The sequence below is a fragment of the Ailuropoda melanoleuca genome, chromosome 8 (assembly GCF_002007445.2).
Source record: "Ailuropoda melanoleuca isolate Jingjing chromosome 8, ASM200744v2, whole genome shotgun sequence".
In the NCBI taxonomy this organism is placed as follows: Eukaryota; Metazoa; Chordata; class Mammalia; order Carnivora; family Ursidae; genus Ailuropoda; species Ailuropoda melanoleuca.
Genome location: NC_048225.1, coordinates 94,390,802 through 94,412,333, shown reverse-complemented (window position 1 = coordinate 94,412,333; position 21,532 = coordinate 94,390,802). Strand labels below are relative to the sequence as shown.

Sequence of the window (21,532 nt, the reverse complement as noted above, 5' to 3'; positions counted from 1 at the left end):
AGGAGCGGCCGCGTCCGCCGTGGTCCTGCGCCCCGGGAAGCCCTGGGCTGAGCGGGTCAGAGCCGCCCGCACATGCTCAGTGCGCCTCGGGCCGGTCTCGGGCGCGGGTGCCGGGCTCCCCGGACTGGGCACCTGTTTTGAATCCCGGCGCGAGGCTCTGTGGGGGTGGCGGGGTGGGGGCGGGGCGGCGTCACGTGCTGGCGGCAGCGGCGGCGGCCGGGGAAGGTTCCATTTCTTCCGCGGCCAGCAGTCGGGCGCTCGGGGGGGCCCCTCCTCCGCCCCGCCCGCGGCTCCCCTCCGGGCCGCGCAGCCGGGCGTGTGCGGGGCCGGCCCCGCCCCTCTGGCTGGCGGACTCGGCGCGTCCTCCGCCCGCACGCCTGCCCGCCGCCCCCGCCATCCAGTTGGTGCGGTCCATGGCAAGCACATCATGGCGATTGAAGGTAAGTGGAGGCCGGCCGCGGTGTGGGAGGAGGGGGAACGCCCCGGGAGCCGGGCTCCCAGGCGCCTGGGAGGCCGTGGCGCGGGTGGGGCACTCGCCTGCGGGGGAGCAGGCCGGCAAGGCGCAGGGGTCCCGACAGCGTCTCGGGAAACGTGTGGGCGGAGCGGCGCCGCGGGTCCGCTGGCTCGCTAGCTCCGGCCCTGATGGTCCTGTCGGCCTCAGCCCGTAGCCCGGCGCGGAGAGGAGCCGGTCCGCCTGGCAGGTGCGGTGCCTAGCGGCGCCGAGTGGAGACCCGGTGCGGCCCTGCGGAGTCCGCGGGACCGGCCGGAGGAGCGAGGGACTGCGGGGCGTTCCCCCTCCACTGTGCTCCCCCCCGCACCCCTCTTCCCGCGGTACCCGCCTTGTTACCAAACTGGGAGTCCAGTTTTGCTGTCCCAGCCCTAACCCGTCTTAGTCCCTTCTCTGGAGCTGACGCTGGGTTGCACTCTCCGTCCATACCCTTCTGTTTGCTGTTGTAGGGGGCCGGGAAATTTGGAATGAGGTTAATTTCCTCAAGCGTGTTCCCCCACCCTCCCCAGCACTCAAAACTGCTGTTTTTCTAAGAAAGAGAAGTAAATACATCTGAAATAACAAACACACACTCTTAGAATCCTGCATGTATTATCAGTTCACTAAGTGTTACAGTGTCAGCAATACTCAGTATTTTCAGAAAGTACCTTAGTATTTACTGCCTAGCCAGATAAGGTAGTTGGCATTAGAGCGTATTTTCATTTTGTTCCAAAAACATCTATCTGGAATGAAGTGTCTATATTTTGCTTTGTTTTTAAGGAGGATATTGTGAAAATTAACATCACACGTCTAGGATATTTATGTGAAAGACTGCATCATCTTCCAGCCCCTGTCAGACGCCTAGCTTAACTCAAACAGTGAAAGTAGTTTGTAAAATTTACCTGTGTGGGCGCACGTGTGTAGAGATTCACATCATCTGTACAGATGTTCACTGTACCTCTAGCTATATCATCATTAGCTTAAATTTTATGTGTGTTCCTCCTAAGTAAAACTTTAAAAAGGACTTCCCATCTTGGTGACTGGCTAATCACCAGTAGCATATATCTCTGGGGGTTCCTTTGTGTCAGATCGTGTGGCCTCCAAAATAACTTGAGCTGTGTGTCTAGTTTATTTAAGGGATTGATTACCTGTTATATGCAAGACACACATTCAGACACATTTCAGATAACTTCTTTAGCTAAAGCGCTGGAAAGCACTTGGGAACAAGATCTACTTAAAATCTTTGATATTCCTGTTACCCAGGGTGGTACTTTCAAACTCTTTTCCTTACTATGCTTTTAACTAGAGGTTAAAAATAAAGAAACCAAATCCACTGATTAATGTTTTGTACTTTATTTATGCAACCAATTTGTTGCAGTATTTCTTAATGACATGGTAAAGCTAAAAAGTTCATGCAGAAGGTGAGGAAAAAATACGCAGATAGCATCCAGATCTGACCCTGTAACTTTTAATTTCTTGAAATATTTTGGTTTTTTCTCTTTTTCTCAGTACCCCCCCCCGCAGTTAAATGTGATCAATTCCTTTTTTTATGTCAACTGATGGCTTTTTGCTCTGCCTACTATTACTTGTATGTTTAAAGAACAAGATTTTTGTAATTCTCATATTCCAGAGATTCTTCTGTGTTTCAGATATTCACTTCAATTTTTTGCATTCATTGAAGTTTTCATAATATGAAGATCGGGAATTATATGTTTTCTAGTTTGGTAAAGAGACTAAAGTTATTATTAGCATTTCAAATAAAGATGTTGGATCAGGTTACTCTATCTGTGCTATTTTTCACATACCAGAGCCCATTCTTTATACACACCATTCCCTTGCTGTGTAATGAGGTAAAATAAGCCCTGGATGAGGACTTTGTACTAGGGACGTCTTAGAATTTTAGGGGTCCGGGGGGCATCTCATGCAACCTTTTTCCCAGTGAAGTGGCTCTTAAAGCATTCAGTCCCTTCATTCCCCTGTTAGTTCAGCAGCCTTATTGAGCACTAGCTGTACGCAGTGTTCTGTGCTGGATTCTGTGGGGCCATAAAGATGAATAAAACCACACTCCTTCCCTCAAGGAGCACGTGTTCTAGTTGGGGAGACAGATAATTTTAGCCATGCAATTCTAATACACTGTGAAACATTCAGTGGCACATGAGTTCGATGAAAATCTGCCATTCAGTAACTTCTGTCTATATACTTATTCTAAGTCTGCCTTCTGGAGCAATAAATTAAAAGTTCACTCTTCCCTGTGTATATGACATCCCTTCTACCATTTGAGACAACTTTTGAGCATTTTTCTTTATAGACAAAATATCCAGTTCTTCCTCTGGATGGTGTGTAGTTGTAGGTTTTAAAGTTTGAAATATGGTAGTGAGCCATTCCATTCCAGATGTATTGTTGAGTAACATAGCCTTTTTGGATCTGCATGTTGGCTCAAGATGAGGTTGAAATCAACCAAAGCCATAGAGTCTCTTCCACCTGGACAACTTTCAGATCAGGTGTCTTCAATCCCTTGCATAGCAAACCGGTATTTTGAATCAAAGAACGAATCATTTGTATCTGTTAAGCATATTCTTATCAGCTGTAGCACAACATTTTAGCCCTTAAGTTTAGATTTTTAAGCAGTAAGGGTTACTTTTATCTCCTCCTCTGGGTAAAACCCATATTTTACATACTAAGTAATCATTCATTTCCTCCTTTTATCAGACGGGTAACTGCTCATCAGGACTTGAGGTAAATGTAAGATGGCGGTGTTACCACAGTGATCTAGTGTAATTCCAGTCAGAGGTGAAGAAGTTAGTACTATCTTAGGTTAAGTTACAATTTTGAAAAAGCATTTTGAAATATTGAGTAGTTTACAGAGCCTTTATTTTTACATAGAGGTCTGGTGATAACCAGGTTGGGAATCATTGCTCTACCCTAGACTGTCAAGACCTATAGTTGTCATCCCGTGTACTAATTAACTCTTGTAATGTTGGTGTCTGTCAGTCTGACATTGTTAACCATTTCCTGTTTTTTAAAAAATTTTCTCCTTCTCTCTTGATTACTTACTTCTCAGTCTTCGTTTCATCTACATTGCTTAATGTTCTTTGTGTTTCCATCTTAACCCTGTTCTTACATTCTTTACATACTGCTGTAATTGCAGTAATTCTATAAGCACGTGTTTATAATTTGTCTTCCCTGTCAATTCCTAGAGGGTGCTGTCTTATTTTTGTACTCCCTAAATTTTGCACAGTATCTAAATACAGTATATACTCAACAAGCGTTTTTTGAATTGTTATAATGGAATTCCATACGTTATCTACAATGATTGCATCCAGTGCCCAGATGTATCTGACCAAAAACCTGCCATTCAGTAACTTCTGTCTATCTGCTCACCTTAGTTCTGCTTTCTGGAGCAGTAAATTAAAAATGCACTATTTTTTAAAAAGATTTATTATTTTAGAGAGAGGGAGAGAGTGTGATCGTGCATGGGGGAGGGGCAGAGGGAGAGAGAGAGACTCTCAAGCAGACTCGCTGCTGAGCACACAGCCTGACTCAGGGGCTCAATCTCACAACCCTGAGATCATGACGTGAGCCGAGATCATGACGTGAGCCAAAATCAAGAGTCGGACGTTCAACTGGCTGAGCCACCCCCAGGCGCCCCGAAAAGTGCACTGTTAACACTTATGATGAGAACCAAGTGTTGTATGGAAGGGTTGAATCACTACATTGCACACCCGAAACTAATGCTACACTGTATGTTAACCAACTGAAATTTAAATAAAAACTTGAAAAAAATAAAAGTGCACCATGAATAAAAGTACACAGAATTTTCCTAATTTGTGTTTTCAGATAGTAGCTAGATATCTTGCATGTTCCACAGCAATCCAAAATAGTTTGGGACATTCAAGATGTCCCAAACTAAAGTTGTCATCACAGCCACCAAATCCAGTTTCTTTACTCCCCATTCCATGCAGATTTACTATCTGAGTGGTATTTTTAAATAACTAGGTATCTGAGACAGAAATCTGGAAACTAGCCCAGTCTTAAACTCACGCCCCACCCCCCCACCCCCGTTGATCAGTAAGTCCTGCCAAGTCTACATCTCAATTTCTGATGCTTCGTGCATACACTGAAGTTTATTCCCTCTCATTAAGAGGCTGGTATTAGTTTTCTAAGCTAGTCTTGTTTTGTTAGCACTAGTTTTAGCGTTCCTTCCAACCCATTTTCTGAACTATTGCTAGTTTTCTTTGTAAAATGCAAAACTAATATTTAAAACCTCAGGATAGAGATCTTTAATGATCTGACCTATGCTCCTCCTTTATTCAGTTCACGTCTTTCTGACTCTTCTGTAAGAACATCAGAACACTCTTTGCAAAACTTTTTTGCAGAAGTAAAAATATTCACCTTTATTGTTGTTGTGCTGTATATTAACTTTACTTAATCTCTCTGGGTAATATTTTTTAAAGTTGTAAAAGAAGACTGTATTAGAAGGAATCTGTGTGTGTGTGTGTAAATATGTATGTAAATATGTATATGAATAAAATACATATTTTATTCATAATGGCACTTTGTAGTTTACCACACACTTCCACATACATATTTTTTAAATCATCAGTACAATTCTGAGGTGCTCTGGGAGACTTGTTGTGACTCTAAGATTTCCAAGGCAGAACCTGGACTTTTGAAATATTGAATTAAAAAACCCAGTACAACCTGTTACATTACGAGTCCTGGGGGAAAACATCACACTCCTTTCCTGCTTTCCATGTTACCGTTAGAGATCATTAGGATGTAAGGGAGGGGGGGTGATATAATGAGAAAGGCCCGCCTGTCCACAGCCTGTGGAAGAGTGGGGCAGTTTATTGAACCAGTTTTGTTTTGTTTTTTTTGGAAGTTTTACAGTTCAGTTTAATCAATGATATTCCTAAAAGGGGTATTTTGACTTTCAGCAGGAATAAAATTTCTAACGTTTTGCAGAGATTTAGGACATGTTTAGATATGCAGTATATTCAGAGACCTCTCTCTGTAAGGACTTTGGAGTACTTTATCTACTAAAGGTTCATCTCCTAATTCACTAAACAAAATTAGGAGAAAGTAGGGAACAGTAGAGAAATAGTTGTATTAAGAAACATTTCATTTTTTGTTCTAAGTACTATTAGAATGTGACAGTGTATGACAGTGTATGACAGTGTATGACAGTGTAGAAAGCAAGAGAACTACATGTGGGCATATTTATTTGTTGAGTAATACTGTTTGCATTATTGCTTTTTAAAAGTGATTGCAACGTTTATCCATAGCATATGTGTAGTAACGTAGTAGATTGTCTTCATGGATTTGATTTCCATTTACCTGACTTCATTCCTTCCCCCACTCCCAAATCCTGCCTAGTTTATGCCTAACATGAAAGTGCCCATTCAGGGAGAACCTCGGATTGAACGAACTGCTATCAATAAAACATTCCAAACTTTTGAGTAAGATAATTATATGCATATTTGGTATGTATATGTAGTGTATTCTTAATTGAAACATAACAAATTGGAACCTTTAATTTACCTTTTTTAAGGAGGAAATAGTGACAATAGAGCGAACTGTCATCAAGAATTTATTTAAAAACAAACTTCTAGGATTCATATGTGCATTCAGAACATTTTCTTTCACATTTTAGGGCTGTATTAGAGTTGATATTCACAGTTAAATTCTGAATCATCAGGAGACAGAGGATTTTAATGAAAAATTATCTTCTGTATTCTGCACTTACTAATGTAATAATGCATATTAATAGCTTTAACAAATGATCTAGTGCATTAGTCAAAACAAAAGGTGTTCTCATTTAACTAGAAAATTAAATTAAGTAGAATACCTTTTTATGAGCATATACTTATTCAGAGTTTTATGGTATTAATGAGCTTCTAAACACTAAAACATTATTAACTCAAAAACTGAATTAAAAGTTGCTCAGAAGTAGGAAAAATGTATTATGTTTATGAACGGTAAGTTTACTTTTATAAGATAACATTTGCAACTCTTGGAAAAAATTATTAAATAAATTCCTAGGAATTTATGTGGATCACAAGATAATACTGTATTTAGTTCATGGTTTGCAGATTATAAAGTACTCTAAAATATTGTTGTGAAAAGAGATATAGTTGGTTATTCTGTGTGATGCCAGAGTGGTGGCGAGTATGTGTCTCAAAATTCAGGCTATTGCATTGGAATATTATACGTAAAACGAGTTTGTAAAAGTAAATATAGAAAGGACTTATTCAGATTATTTTAACTCTAGTAATTACACAGCAACAACAAAAAAGTAAAGGAATTCTAATTTGGAAGGATAACTTCCAGGGGACTGGAGGCCTAAAATTGTTTTTGTTTTTTTTAAGAAAAATTCTAAAAAAGGGGCTCCTGGGTGGTTCAATCAGTTAACTGTCTCCTTTCGGCTCAGGTCATGGTCCCAGCATCCTAGGATGGAGCCCCACCGGATGGGGCTTTCTGCTCATCCGGGAGTCTGCTTCTCCCTCTCCCTCTGCCCCTTCCCCCCTGCTCATGCTCTCTCTCCCTCTCAAATACGTTAAAAAGAAAAAAAAAACTTAAAAGAAAAATTCTAAAAAGAGGACAAATTAAGAAGTATGAAAAGATTAACATTTGGGAGTGTTTACACAGGAGAGTGTTTGAAATTAACTGACAACTAATGCTATAGAAAGAAGAAAACATACAGAATCTTTTCTGTCTCCAGGCATAAATCTCAGTTTTCTTTGAATTTCGTATTCTACTTGTGAGGAATGCAAAGGGAATTAACATTTTTGGGGTGCTCACCATGGGCCAGGCATCATCTATCCATTATCTTAGTGTGGAGAGCAAATGCATTGCAGGCTTCTCCTTCTCTTGACTATAGCAGACATCTGTTTTGTTAAAGTATCTTTTCAACATCTTTTCCCTACCAGGTGTGGACTTGGTTTCAGTACCCTTCTCAACATTGCCCTCCATTCCCATTCCAGCAACTACTTTTAATCCCCAAAATGAAAGCTATTTTCCATCCTGGGGTTACTATTATTACTACTTTACAAATAAATTTAGTTATTTTTATTTTTTCTTACAAGCACAAGGTTCACAAAGACAATGCTAGGTGATACTGTCTTTAAAATTGAAGCCTGGGGGCGCCTGGGTGGCTTAAGCATCTGACTTCGGCTCAGGTCATGATCTCAGGATCCTGCTCAGCGGGGCGTCTGCTTGTCCTCTCCCTCTGCTCCTACCCCTGCTAATGCTTGCTTTCTCTCTCTCTCAAATAAATAAAATCTTTAAAAAAAAAATTGAAGACTAGCTTAGTTCAGAAACCATGATCTTTCCATAACACTCTGCTTTCAGTTAGGCACTAAAATTGGGATCATTCCTTGAATGACTTAATTAGGGTCAAAACTGAAAGGTATCTGGCGATTAGTGACTGTGGTCTAAATGGGTTAAATTGGTTGGAGGGGAGAGTTGGCAACATTAATAGGAAACATTTAATGTTTCATGCTTATGCATAGCATAGGTGTCTGCTTAAGAATTAGCTATAACAAGAGTTTATCAGTATAAGTGACATAATTTAATTTTTGACTGCTTTAATGCATGTTTTAATGACATCTTTAGATAAGGTAGAATTTAAGGGTTTTTTTCAAGATTTATTAATTTTTTTAGAGAGAGTGCGAGTCAGGGGAGGTAGGGGGAGAGAGAGAGACAGATTGACAGCCTGAGGAAAACAGACTCCCCACTGAGCCAAGAGCCTGAAGCAGGGGCCTTGATCCCACAGCCCTAAGATCATGACCTGAGCCAAAATTAAGAGTCAGACTCTTAACCCACTGAGCCACCCAGGTGCCCCAAGTTTAAGGTATTTCTAAAGTAGCCTTGTGGTGTTTGAGATTACATTAATAGAGCCTGTAAATTGTAGTGATTTAGTTTATTGGTCAGAATTAACATGGTAGACAAAATAAAGTCAGTTTTAACAAGGACTTCTAGATCCATTTTAAATGAACTAAATCTTTGGGTTTAATTCCATTTTCGTATACCTGAGCATATTTTTATGGGAATATAACATCCCTGAATAATTTTCCTTCTGTAGGTATATGGAAAAGTACATACTTTATAAATCCCTACCACCACGACCTGCCCCAGCTTAAAAAGAAATTCCTGTTTCCCAGGCACACACTCAGTCTTGTGCGTCCATATACAAATACACAGATGCACACATTCGTAGCACGTCTGCGTGTGCCCCCACACACCTATTTCCTCTTAAACTGTGTACTTACGCCAATTGTAGAGGATTCTGCCGGTTTACATTATGCTCCTACATGGGTTTGCCTCGGGGAAAAGATGGTAACTTTGACTGAGCTTGTCAGTTTCTATCTATTTCTCATTTCCATGTTGCTGAGATGATTATTTCAAGAGCAATGCTGGTATTATCTCTAAGAGAAGTTTTGAGAAATTGACTTTTATTTAAATTACCTTGAAGGATTAGAAAACAATTTCATAATTTTTATTTATTTTTCATAAAAATGAAGAAAAGTCCATTTTTAAATTTCTTACTCTGTTAACCCTAGTGTCCTAATTATTGTCACTGACAATAAACTAGTGACCCTGGGCAACTTAATGTTTAGTGCCTCAGTTTGTATTTGTAATGAGCTAGACAACTTTATTTCTGACTTTTGGTCGCTTTTTGTATTCTGTCATTCTCTTATGGTCTCCAAGTCTTCGTTATTGTTTTGTCTTTGAAGTAAATTTGATGTGTGAAAAATTGTATTTATGTAAGAGTTCATTTTGGGGATGATTATTCATTTTAGCAGAAGGCTTCTCTCTTTCTAAAGAGATTGACTAATTTATTACTTTAATCATTCCCCAAATTGGTTCAGCCACTGTGGAAAACAGTATGGTGGTTTCTTAAAAAATTAAAAATAGAACTACTATAAGATCCAACAGTCACACAGCTGGCTATATATCTAAAGGAAATAAAAAGAATATATTCACGAGATATCTGTGCTTCCATGTTTATTGCAGTGTTATTCACAAGAGCGAAGATATGGAAACAACCTAAGTGTCCATCCACAGAGGAATGGATAAGAAGGTGGTATATGTATGTACAATGGAATATTATTCAGCGCTAAAAAGAAGGAAGTCCTGCCATTTATGACAACATGGATGGACCTTGAGGCCATTATGCTAAGTGAATTAAGTCAGACACTAACCACAAGTAGTGTATGGTATCACTTAAATGTGGAATCTAAAAAAAGCTGAACTTGTAAAAACAGAACGGAAAGTTGATTACCAGGGTCTGGGGGTGGGGAGATGTTGTTTAAGGGTAAAAACTTCCAACCCGTAGATAAATAACTCCTGGAGATCTAATGCACAGTGTAGTGGTTATAGACAGCAATGCTATGTTATAAACTTAAAAGTTGCTAAGAGACTGGATCTTAATTGTGACTACCACAGACAAGAAATGATAATTATGTGATGTGGTAGGGGTGTTAGCTAAGGCTGTGGTGGTAATCGTATTGTGATATATACATATCAAATTAACATGTACACCTTAAACTTACAGCGTTATATGTTAATTATAGCTCAATAAAAATAATAATTCTTCTATGCATTAGATATGCATATTTATTATATACATATATCAAACTATCACAATGTGCAATTTAAATATCTTACAATTTTATATGTTCAGCTATACCTCAATAAAGCTGAAATTTTAAAAATAGCATTCCCCTTGTGCATTTTACTCTTAAAATCAGTAAACCATTTTTTGAATTGCCACCATATCTAAGTCAAGATGTGCCTACAGTGACTGGCCTTTTGCTTACAAATTGACTCATTCGGAAACTTTTCAGATTTATTTTTAGAGATTTTAAAACAAGGCATGAAGTTTGTACAAAGTTCAGTGTATCTCTGAAAAAGTATTTAAGCCTTTTCACTCCCAAACGTATAAATTAAAACCTATGCGTTTAACATATAGAATGCATATTTTTTCCTTAACACTCTTACTGCTCTCTGAAAGGATTGGGGACAAAAGGAATATTGATGTCAGTGTCCAGTAATAAAAAAATTTATTTAACTTTCTGTGTTTCTTTTGTACTTTTAAAAGGAAGGGCTTTTTCCCCTAAATTTTACTTTATTGCTTGCCATTTATTTTTTTTAAAGATTTTTATTTATTTGACAGAGAGAGAGAGAGGCAGAGAGAGGGCACAAACAGGCAGAGTGGCAGGCAGAGAAGAGAGAGAAGCAGGCTCTCCGCTGAACAAGGAGCCTGATGAGGGGCTTGATCCCAGGAACTTGGGATCATGACCTGAGCCGAAGGCAGACGCTTAACCAACAGAGCCACCGAGGTATCCCTGCCTGGGATTTATTTATCCTTAATATTCCTTTCCACTTCAGTAATAATAGTGATTGTTCTTGATTTCCTCATGTACATCATTGAAATGTTACTTTGTTAGAATTTTGGTAACAAATACCAGAAGAGTAGAGCACAATCTTTTTTTTTTTTTTTTTTCTTCTAGTTATGTGATTTTTGTGCATGCTTGGACAAATTTGACAATTATGATGAATTGACTATAAATTTAAAATATAGTAATTATTTGACTTAGCTTTTTATTTATGAATTTTTTTCATTTGATGAAGATAAATTGAATCCTTTTAAAAGTAGGAGTTAGCTTTCATGGTCATTTTGTAGTTTTGTTTTTTTTTTAAAGATTTTATTTATTTAATCGACAGAGATAGAGACAGCCAGCGAGAGAGGGAACACAAGCAGGGGGAGTGGGAGAGGAAGAAGCAGGCTCACAGCAGGGGTGCCTGATGTGGGGCTCGATCCCATAACGCTGGGATCATGCCCTAAGCCGGAGGCAGATGCTTAACGGCTGTGCCACCCAGGGGCCCCCATTTTGTAGTTTTGAGAAAAGTCTTACACAATAGTTTTTATTGTTACTGTTACTACTAAGCCTGTACAGACTGTGCGCTTATATTTAAGATTAGTTGTGTGTACCCAAACCTAACCAATTTACATTAAATATGGGGAAAGTCTGTTTTAATTACAGGTTTTAAAAAGTACAGCCTTATTAACATGAATTAAGTACATAGGGCAAATTACGTTACATTACAAGTGTTTTCTTCTGAAGAATAGGCCTTAATGACCATGTAAGAAATATTTTTATGTGGCCTCTGAGAACATCAGTGATGGCATTTGTGTATGTTATAGTTATATTATTGTTAATTATATGATTCTTCCAAATTTCTTGAAAATAGTTTCTTCTGTAATTTGGTAAATTTTCTCCTTCTAGTTTTTGTGTAGCGTCTTCTCAATATAAAAGCTATGTAGTATATGGTTGTACCTCATTCTTGCCCTTCAGCAAGTGATCAGTGGTTGCCCATTGGTAATATTCCAGTTAGTAAGATCTCACTGTATTTACACTGAGGTTTGCTGAATAATGGTTGTTTCATAATCATCGCTTTAAGTTAGGTATTCCTTCTTGCTAAGTCTGTCTTCCTGATAACCATTGATTACTCCGTAGTGTTCATAATAATCACAAACCTGGCATTGTTACAACCAAGTTGGAATGTAGAACTAACCTACTTTAGCGATAGAAGTACTGTTTTATAGTTTTTTAGCTTGCTTCTCAGATGACCTACTTTTTTTAGTGGATATCATGGTTTTTACTTCTCATGTTAACTGCTGTAAGATATTTCTATTTTTTAGAACTATTATAAGAAACTTAACCGTTCATACCTATTCATAATCTTCTGTAATGAGCTAAGATTAAATTATTTAATATTTCTATTATGTAAAGTTTAAACATAATTCATTGCATAATTATAAGGTCATGCATATATAGAACACTACAAAGTTTCATTTTGCTTACAGTCATAAAAAGCAGTGGCATTATGTTTCAGAGTGGAGGGAATACCTCTTTCTGTAGAGACTAATAATACTACTTTTGTTTATTTTTTAAATATTACTTTTATGATACTTTTTATAATAATTATAATCAAAGTAAGCTTTTGGTTAAATGTGTTTTTACCATCCTATCTATTTATATAATTTGTCTTTTTACAGATTTATAAGAGTGGGTAGCTCAAGAACAGGGAAAAGATTACATTTCATTTGATACCATATGAGTATATATGTGATAAAATATAAATAGGGCCTTTACAGGGTTGACCCTTCCACAGTAACTTACTTGTATATACTAAACCTCAGATACAAAAGTGGCTTCTCTCCTACAATGTTTCCTTCTAGATGATGTGAAGAGGTACCTAGGAAATGGTGGTATGATATCTCCTCTTGAGAAGATTGCCATTTAAAAATAACATGCTTGAATGAAGCTTCTTCGTCCCAGGACTTTATAAGATCTTAGTTTATGGGTTCAGGAAAATTCTGGATATCAAGTTATCGTATAGTTGAGTTTGAGGAAAATTAGGAAACTCTTTCTCCTGAGGTCATTGGTAAAAGCTAATCTGAAACAGTTCTTCGTAGTAGTCAAACTCACATTATTTCCTCCTTTTAACAGGTGGAGAGAGAACCTGTGGAGTACATGAACTTATCTGTATTAGAAAAGGTAAGTCAATGCTCTGCATGGATATTTAGACACAAAATGAACACTTCACAGCGTATGTTAAATTTTAGTAAGACGGCAGATAATTTGGACTGAGAAAGAATAAAATTTAATAAAGACTAATATTTGTTATTTGTATTAGAGACTTAAGCATCCATAAAGTGCATATTACTTATTATATGGTTATTGAGAGTTGTTACTTTATATTCAGTTTTGTTGGGCTGATAAAGCCTGGCTTCTAGCATATTGGTTATTAGACATGGTGAAGAGGCAAAGAATGGAGGGTTTGATTTTTGTTCCCTTTCAGAATCTGGAATCTGAGTGCATGCTGATCTCCCATTGACTTCTGTTCTATTACTGTACCCCATCAGAGAGATGTGAGGAGTTGGTTGAAATTCAAATCGGGATCATGTCCAAAGACCACAACATCCTTTGACACCAACAACTGTCTATGCTTCCTTAGAAGGAGCCACCTGACAACTGGGTGGTTCAACAAGGTGGCCCCAGGAAAGGTAATTCAGTTATTAGGTGGGAGGCAAGGAATCAGGTATTCTCTAGATTTGGAAGAATCAGGAGACCCTTGGGAGTCCCCACATTCATGAGTAACGAGAAATCGGTGAAGTGGTGTGAAGAAAGGAAAAGCTACACTTGGGGAGGTCAGGGGAGGAGACCCTCATAAATTTAGTACTCTTCTATTTTTAAACTTGGGAGACTTTCTTTTTCTTGCATCTCTCTTGAAAACTAACTTGGCCCTCCCGAGTCTGGCCAGCAAGCAGCGCTTCTCTCCCTAGTATTTCACCCTAAGGAGGTTTGAGGCGGCATCATGTTTGTGATTTGTGATACCTGATCGGCTCGCCAGGGAAATGTCAGCATATTTTCAGTAAGTCTTCAACAGGTCTGAAAAGCCTCAGCTTCTCAGTTGAGTTGAGTTGAAAAAAACTTCTAATCTTTTAGGTGAATCGGTGTGACCATTATTAACATGGTCATACTATAGTTTATGTGTCACTACCTGTGATTGCCGTACATTTAAAAACAATCTCCCTCCTTGATTAAAGTGTAGTTTATATACCTTTGCTCTGGTAACACAAAGGAGAAAATTGAAGTCCATTTCCTAAAATCTCAAGGTTTTGATTATGGTTTTCATGCTGCAACCAGTGTTGACTTGTACTTCTTATCTAAAACGGGGGAGAGAGGGGAAAAATGTCTACATTGTTTTCTTACTCTATGTAAACATTTTTTAAAACGTCTTCTATAATATATTAATTTGGACTTACTAAACATGTTTTAAATAATTTCATAGTTATTAGTTTGTCCCACCAACACTTTTTAAAACACAGAATTCGTTTGGTGGGATAGCAGAAGACAGCGTACAGATCCCTTGGAATCAAAAGTTGTTAAGGCTGTGGTTAGGCGAAATGAGAAGACAAGAAGAGAGACCACTCGAAGGGAGGAAAATAAATGTGCAGAGGGTCTTTTGTGGCTACAATGGGAACATAAAGCGACAGTGGAGAAAATAGTATAGATGGGGATAGATGATGATCCGAACACGCCTTCTAATTATGGCTTTTCTTGTTTTCTCTATTGCTGTCTTAATTCCTACCCAGGTAGCTCACAGAGAATGCCTTGCCAAGATTTCTCTCTGTTAGCCCAGCTTTTCACTTCCTTCTGCTTTTCTACAGAATTTTAAATCTGTGATTAAAATTTAAAAAATTATTGTACTGTAGACATGTCGTGGACAATTTCTGAATCTCTGTGTATGCCTCAGCATTCAGTGCCATGTCCTGTTCTAGTGGGTGGATGGATGATGGTCCATAAGTCTTTAAATATTTCAAAATTAAAGTTCAGAGCTAAAGCTTTTGCATTTTAAGCTGGACTTGGATAGAATAGAGCATATAAAGGTGATATCAAGTCAAATAATTGTAATTAGTATCAAAGATTCTAGTAAAATGGCATCTCTGACGACATATCCAGCTTCTATTTACCTGTCTGGCTGTTCCTTCTCTGTCTCCTTTATTGGCTTCTCTCTTCCGTCAGACCTTTGAATACTGGAATGTATCAGAGCTTGGTGCTGGGCTTGCTTCACTTTTCCATCTTTTCCCTCTGTTTGCTTTTATTTAGTTCTCTCTTAAATGCCACACAAATTTATAAATCCCAGGTCTGAGCTGTCCTCGAGCTGCCTGTTCTTCTCTCCTGTATTTACTTGATCTTTCTATCTGGACGTCTGCCAGAAACAACAGTTTGGCATGTCTACACTGCGAGTCTTGATTTTCTCTCATGAGCCTGGACCTTCCTCAGTCTTCCCCATCTCCTCTAATAAAAAGCCCAGTCTATCCAGTTGCTCAAGTCCTAACTTAAGAATAACTGTTATTTCACTCATTCTGTCTTTCCCATTTGATATACTAGCCGGTTCTGCCAGTTCTACCTTCAAAATAGATTTTGAACCCATCCTCTTTTTCCCATCCCGCCGTTATCCTTGCAGCCTGCATCCCTGTCTTCTCTTGCCTCCGCAACTGTAATAATGTTCTAACTGCTTTCCCTGCTTCCACTCTTCTCTCCTTTAGTACATAGCAATGATCCTGGTTTGTTTTTTTTTTTAACCCGATGATCTTTCTAAATATAAATCAGATTTACGTGTATTAAATGTATATCAGGTTTTAAATATACGTCCACTTCTGTGGATTCCTATTATACCTGGAATAAAATCAAAGAGCCTTACCCTGACCTACCAAGCCTTATGTTCTAGCATCAGCCCAAAGTACAAAACATCATCTAAATATCATCAGCTCCTCATCTAAAAGCATTTGTATCAGGTGTGGATGAAACTCTGGGTATGATCCATCTGGCTCAAAAGTCCTTTCCCATCTGCAGGCCTGTGAAACGAGCAGACAAATTACCTGCTTTCCAAATACAGCGATGGAGAGGCATAGGATGACGGTTATAGACATTTCCACCCCAAAAGTGAGAAAATGGAAGGAGGAAAGGAGTCACTGGTACTTAGCAATTTTGAAACTTGAAACTGGGGAAAAGCTTTAGATTTCAAGGCCTGGGAATCACACTGTCTAGCTCTTGACCCTGAGGTCCGAGGCTCCACCGTCTGGGTTTAAGACTCTACGCTTGGAGTCTTCCTTCTTTTTTCACAAAAGGTAGTGTGTGTTTGCACCGGTTTTCTGCCTGTAGAAGTTTGGCCATCCGTTTTCTTTTATTTCATCCTCTCAATCCTTTCAGTTCAAGCTGGCAGTGTTTATAAGTCATATTCTCAAAAACCTCATGAGTCTTCTCAGTATGTCACCAGGATTCATTCCGTTAGATAAGGTGCTCCTCCACAGGTCTTTCCTGGATTATTCCATCTCTCTCTCTCTCTCTCTCTCTCTCTCTCTTTTTTTTTTTTTTTTTGGCTTTTGTTCAGATGGGGGTGGGGGGAGATCCAAGAGTGGTATATCTAATCTCTTCAGAGAGCCCTCTGTGTCACTGATTATGTGTTCGTTTTGAGGCACGGGCAAAAGGATGTCTAGTTACACCCTTGGCTCCAGAGTGTGCTTTCTTGATGTTGAATCTCTAATTTTAGCATAATTCATAATCTGGATAGGCTGAGGATTTTCCAAATCATGAAGTCCTGGTGCCTTTTTACCTAAAATCTTTTCCCTCAATTTATCCATTTCCTCACAAGGTTTGCTAAAAACAGCATGAAGAAACCCAGCCGTCCTTGCAGCACGTTGCTTGGAAATCTCCTTAGCTAAATATCCAAGTTCACTGTAATTTCCATACAACTGAAGGACACAAATTAGCCAGGGCCTCTCCCACTGGGTCATAAGGATCTCCTTTCTCCGGTGTCCAGTAACCTGCTCTTCCTTTCTTTCTGACTTCTCACCAGCAGCCATTTAACGTTTATGTTTCCACAGCGGTCCCTTGGACTGTCTAGGTCTTCGAGATCTAAGACCATATAGGGTTTTTTTTTTTTACCATGTTCCTCATTTTTTTCCCTCAGTCCTCACTAGCCAGAATCATTAGCACCTACGTTTCTACTAAAAGGCAATAGATATTTCTCAAGGCAATTTAGGCTTTTTCTGTCATGGTCCTTGAATTCTTCAGACTTCTCCCCAGTCCCTAACGCCAAAGCCATTTCCATATGTTAGGGATTTGTTACAGCAGCACCCCACTTTCAGATCCTAAAATCTATATTCATTTCCTGCAGCTGCTGTAACAAATGACCACAACTTTGGTGGCTTTAAACAACACAAGCTTATCCTCTTACAGTTCTGTGGACCAGAAGTGCAAAGTCAGTTTTAATGGGCTGAGGTCATGCTTTTCTTCGGGAGGCCGGAGGGGAGGCTCTGGGTCCTTATCTTTTCTGCCTGTGTTTCGTGGCTTGCGGTCCCTTTCTCCCATCTTCACAGCCTGTCACTCCACAAACTCTACTTCTGATGTTCTTTTTTTTTTTTTTTAAAGATTTTATTTATTTATTCGACAGAGATAGAGACAGCCAGCGAGAAAGGGAACACAAGCAGGGGGAGTGGGAGAGGAAGAAGCAGGCTCAGTGCGGGAGGAGCCTGATGTGGGGCTTGATCCCATAACGCCGGGATCACGCCCTGAGCCGAAGGCAGACGCTTACCCGCTGTGCCACCCAGGCGCCCCTACTTCTGATGTTCTGCTTCTTTTTTCTCCTACTCACTGTGATTGCCTACCTTCCTCTTCTAAGGACTCCTGTGATTACATCAGGCCTAGTAGGATAATCCACTCTAATCTCACCATCTCACGATCCTTAACGCAACGAAATATGCAAAATCCCTTTTGCCACTTCAGGTAGTATTTACTGGTTCTGCGGATTGGGGCACGGACATCTTTGAGAGACCATTACTCAGCCTAACGCACTTACGTAGTCTGAGCCCTGCCCACTTCCTGCTTTTTGTTTTATGCATCCTGTCTCTTACTCACTATGCTTCAGCTACATGGGTTTTATTTTTCTTCATTAAATGTCCAGGCTTGTTTCTGGCTAAAGATTTTTATACAGGCTATTTTCTTGGCCTATAATGCTCGCCCCAACCCCGCACCAGCTCTTTGACTGACTCCTCTAATCTTTTAGGTCTCATTCCAAGTGTTACTTTCTCAATCACAGATTTCCTACTGACCATATCTAAAGTAGCCCTTTCTGTTCTTTAATCTTAATGATATCATCCTATCCGTTTAGTAACATCTGTCTTTATTGGCACTTATCACTTATATAGTCACACTTTTTGCAGAGGAACTCTGTGTCCCTCTATCAAATATAAGCTCTAATTGGGTAGAAGCTTTGATTGATTTGTTCACTGCTATATCCCTGGTGCTGAGAAATACATAGGACATATGGTAGATACTTAATAAATGCGGAATTAGTGAATGAGTGGTTGAATTGGGTTTAGCTGAATTGATCTTGAATAATTTTATTTGATGCTTACCAGTTAGGAGGCATTTATTGAATACTTTCTGTATGAAAGTATAATTCTAAATATAATGATGATGAAGATTTATTTTTTTCAGTAATATTTTAATAGATAATATAAAATTTTCTGCAGTAAAATAGCTAAAAACACTGGAGAAAATACTAGCATGTATTTTTAAGCCCAGAGAAAAGTTAGGGAGTCTTCGGAGTTAAAAAAATATGGAGGCTTATAGGGGAAATACAAATCATAACCATGTTGAGATACCATTCCACCCCACTAAGATGGCTAAAATCAAAAAGACAGTCACCGGTGTTGATGAAAATGTAGAGAAATTGGAACCTCACATGATCCTGGTGGGATTGGAAAGTGCTGCAGCCACTTTGGAAAATAGTTTGGCATTTCCTCAAAAGTTAAATGTAGAGTTACTGGATGATCCAGAAATTTTATTCCTAGGTGTATAACCAACAAAATTGAAAACTTATGTTTGCATAAAAGCCTGTATTGTAGTTGTCATAGCATCATTATTCTTAATAACCAAAGTCGAAAAAAACCTAAATGCCCATGAAGTGATGGCTGAATAAACAAAATGTGGTCTGTCCTTATAATGGAGTATTATTCAGCAATGAAAAGGAATGAGGTATTGATACATGCTACAGTATGGATAAACCTTGAAAACATTATCCTAAGGGAAAGAAGGCAGACATAAAAGGCCACATATTGTATGATCCTATTTATATGAAATGTCCAGAATAAGCAAATCCGTAGAGACAGAAAGTAGATTAGTGGTTTCCAGGGGCTGGGGAAAGGAGGGAATGGAGAGTGACTGCTGATGGGTACAGAGTTTCTTTTTGAGGTGATGAAAATGCTCCGAAATGAGACAGTGGTAATGGTCGCACAGCTCTGTGAATATACTGAAAACCGCTGAATTGTACACTTTAAAGGATAAAGTGGAATGGAATTTATGGTGAATTATGTCAATAAGGATTTTTTTTTTTAAACAAGGAACTGAAAATTAGAGCTGTAGATTCACAGGCGTGGACTTCTCATGTGATGGCCAGTATTCTAACAGATAAGGTAGATAATGTGCGACTTTTTAATCTACCCTTGGAAGGAGGCACATGGTATCACTTCTGTTTTGCTATATTGACACAAGCACTTGCAAGCCTGCCTAGGCTCGAGGGGAGGAGATTCATCATGGGAGTAGTGCCAAAGAATTTGTAGCTTAAAAAAAAAAGTCAATATCCTATATGCTAAAGTTAGAAGAGAATGGAATTTATGAGACAGGCATTCAATGTAAGAAGTTGGAGCTATCTTATAAGCTCAGAGAAAGTAGAAAGAAGGAAAGACTAAAGATAACAAAAAATTAATCAAATAAGCAGAGATACAATAAAGATAAACAGAACCAAAATGCCAGTACTTTGGAAAGGCTTATGAACTAGATCTCTGGCATGGCTAATTAAGAACATAATACAGAAGCCGCAAGTAAATAATGTTAGGCTTGTAAAAAGGGTATAATTGCACTTACAAGTGAGCTTTCCAAAATCCTAAAAGCATTAATGACTTCTTGATAGTAAATTTGAAGTCATAGATGAAATGGACAATTTCAGAGAAAAACATAATTTAAACTGATAGTAAAGTTAAATTAATCATAAGTGGTTTTCAGTCTTCAAAGAAAAAAGGACCCAACCTTATGAACACTGTTCCAGAGACTAAAAGAAATGGAACATTATCCCAAATTACTTCATGAGACTAGAATATACCCTTGATACTAATCCAAAGTGTAGTACAGTATGAGAGAGGGAAATACATGCTGATCTTACTTAGAAGTATGAGTGTAAGAATTAGCAAAACAAATGCTGCAATGGTTTGAGGAAAACATACAAACATATGACAAGTTGGATCATTCCAAGAATGATCTATTCATAAGGTTTCCATGTTGATCATGCGAGGATCTCAAAGCATTTAATAAAATTTATCATTCATTTATAATGAAAACTCTTACTCTAAGAATATAAAGAAACTTCTTTAACCTAATAAAAGGTATCTGTCAAAAATAGGTAAATACTTAATGATGAAATATTAGAAGCATGAAAGTTGCTATTCAGTATCATATTGGACAGTTTAGCCAGTAGTAAGCCAGGACAGAGAAATAGAAAGTATCAGTTTAAAAAGCAAGAGATAAGCCTAATATTATTCATAGGTGATGTTGGTTATCTACATAGAAAATCCAAGAGACTTTTTAAAAGAATTAATAGAATAAGAGAGTTCAGTAAATTTGATTAATGCAAGATTACTATATAAAAATAAGGCACATTTTTATATGTAATGGGTAACAATTAGAAAATGCAATAAAAGATCTCTTTTAGGGTATTGTGATATCTATAATATACCCAGGAACAGAAATTGAACAAAAGAAGTGTATGACTTTTATGGAGAAAATGAAAAAGTTATATACAGACATAAAAGAAAACATGTAAATGAAGAGATAAATAATTTTTATGAGTAGAAATATGCAGTATGTTTAAATTGGCAGTACTCCCCAAATTAATCTATAAATTTAATGGAACTCTAATCTGAATCCCAACAAGAGTTTTCAGGGAATGTACAAGTTATTTCTTAAATGTATATGGCAGAGCAAATAGCCAAAAATAACTAAAATAGCTTTGAAGTAAAGGAATGTAGTAGGGGGGTGGGTATGTATTAATTAAAATATTCATTTGGTTGCTTTATCAGAGATTAAGTGACTGAAGAAGAAAGGTGTATTTCTCTCTTAATGTAGAAGTCTAAGCTGATAAGCAGAATGGAGGCATCTGATTCTATTTAATATTTTCTTCTGTCCTGCTCTGATGTGCCCTAGGATGTTGTCTTCCTTGGCATGTTTGAAGTTACCATGTCTACATTCCAGTTGCCAGAAAGGGAAAGGGGGAAAGAGCTCTTTTAAGGCTGTGATCCAGAGTTGCAAACACGTGACTTCTACTGACATGTCATTGGCCAGAATGTAGTCACGTGGCCGTACACAGCTACAAGGGAAGCTGAGACTAGTTCCGCCAGGCTGCCCTTCGTGC

At 38.5% G+C, this 21,532-nt stretch overlaps 1 protein-coding gene across 3 annotated transcripts in view; it reads left to right on the top strand.

Moving 5' to 3' along the window:
• Positions 1-255: 255 nt before the first annotated feature.
• Positions 256-21,532, top strand: part of SYT14 (synaptotagmin 14) — a 195,129-nt gene continuing 173,852 nt past the window's right edge. For 2 of the 3 annotated variants that reach the window (XM_034666910.1, XM_034666909.1), the window contains exons 1-2: positions 256-440; positions 13,006-13,053. In XM_034666910.1, coding sequence (XP_034522801.1) covers positions 428-440; positions 13,006-13,053 — 61 coding nt within the window. In that variant the 5' untranslated portion in view covers positions 256-427. Of the gene's footprint in view, positions 441-13,005; positions 13,054-13,357; positions 13,563-21,532 lie in introns of all 3 variants that reach the window. The other variant, XM_034666911.1, reaches the window with a different exon arrangement.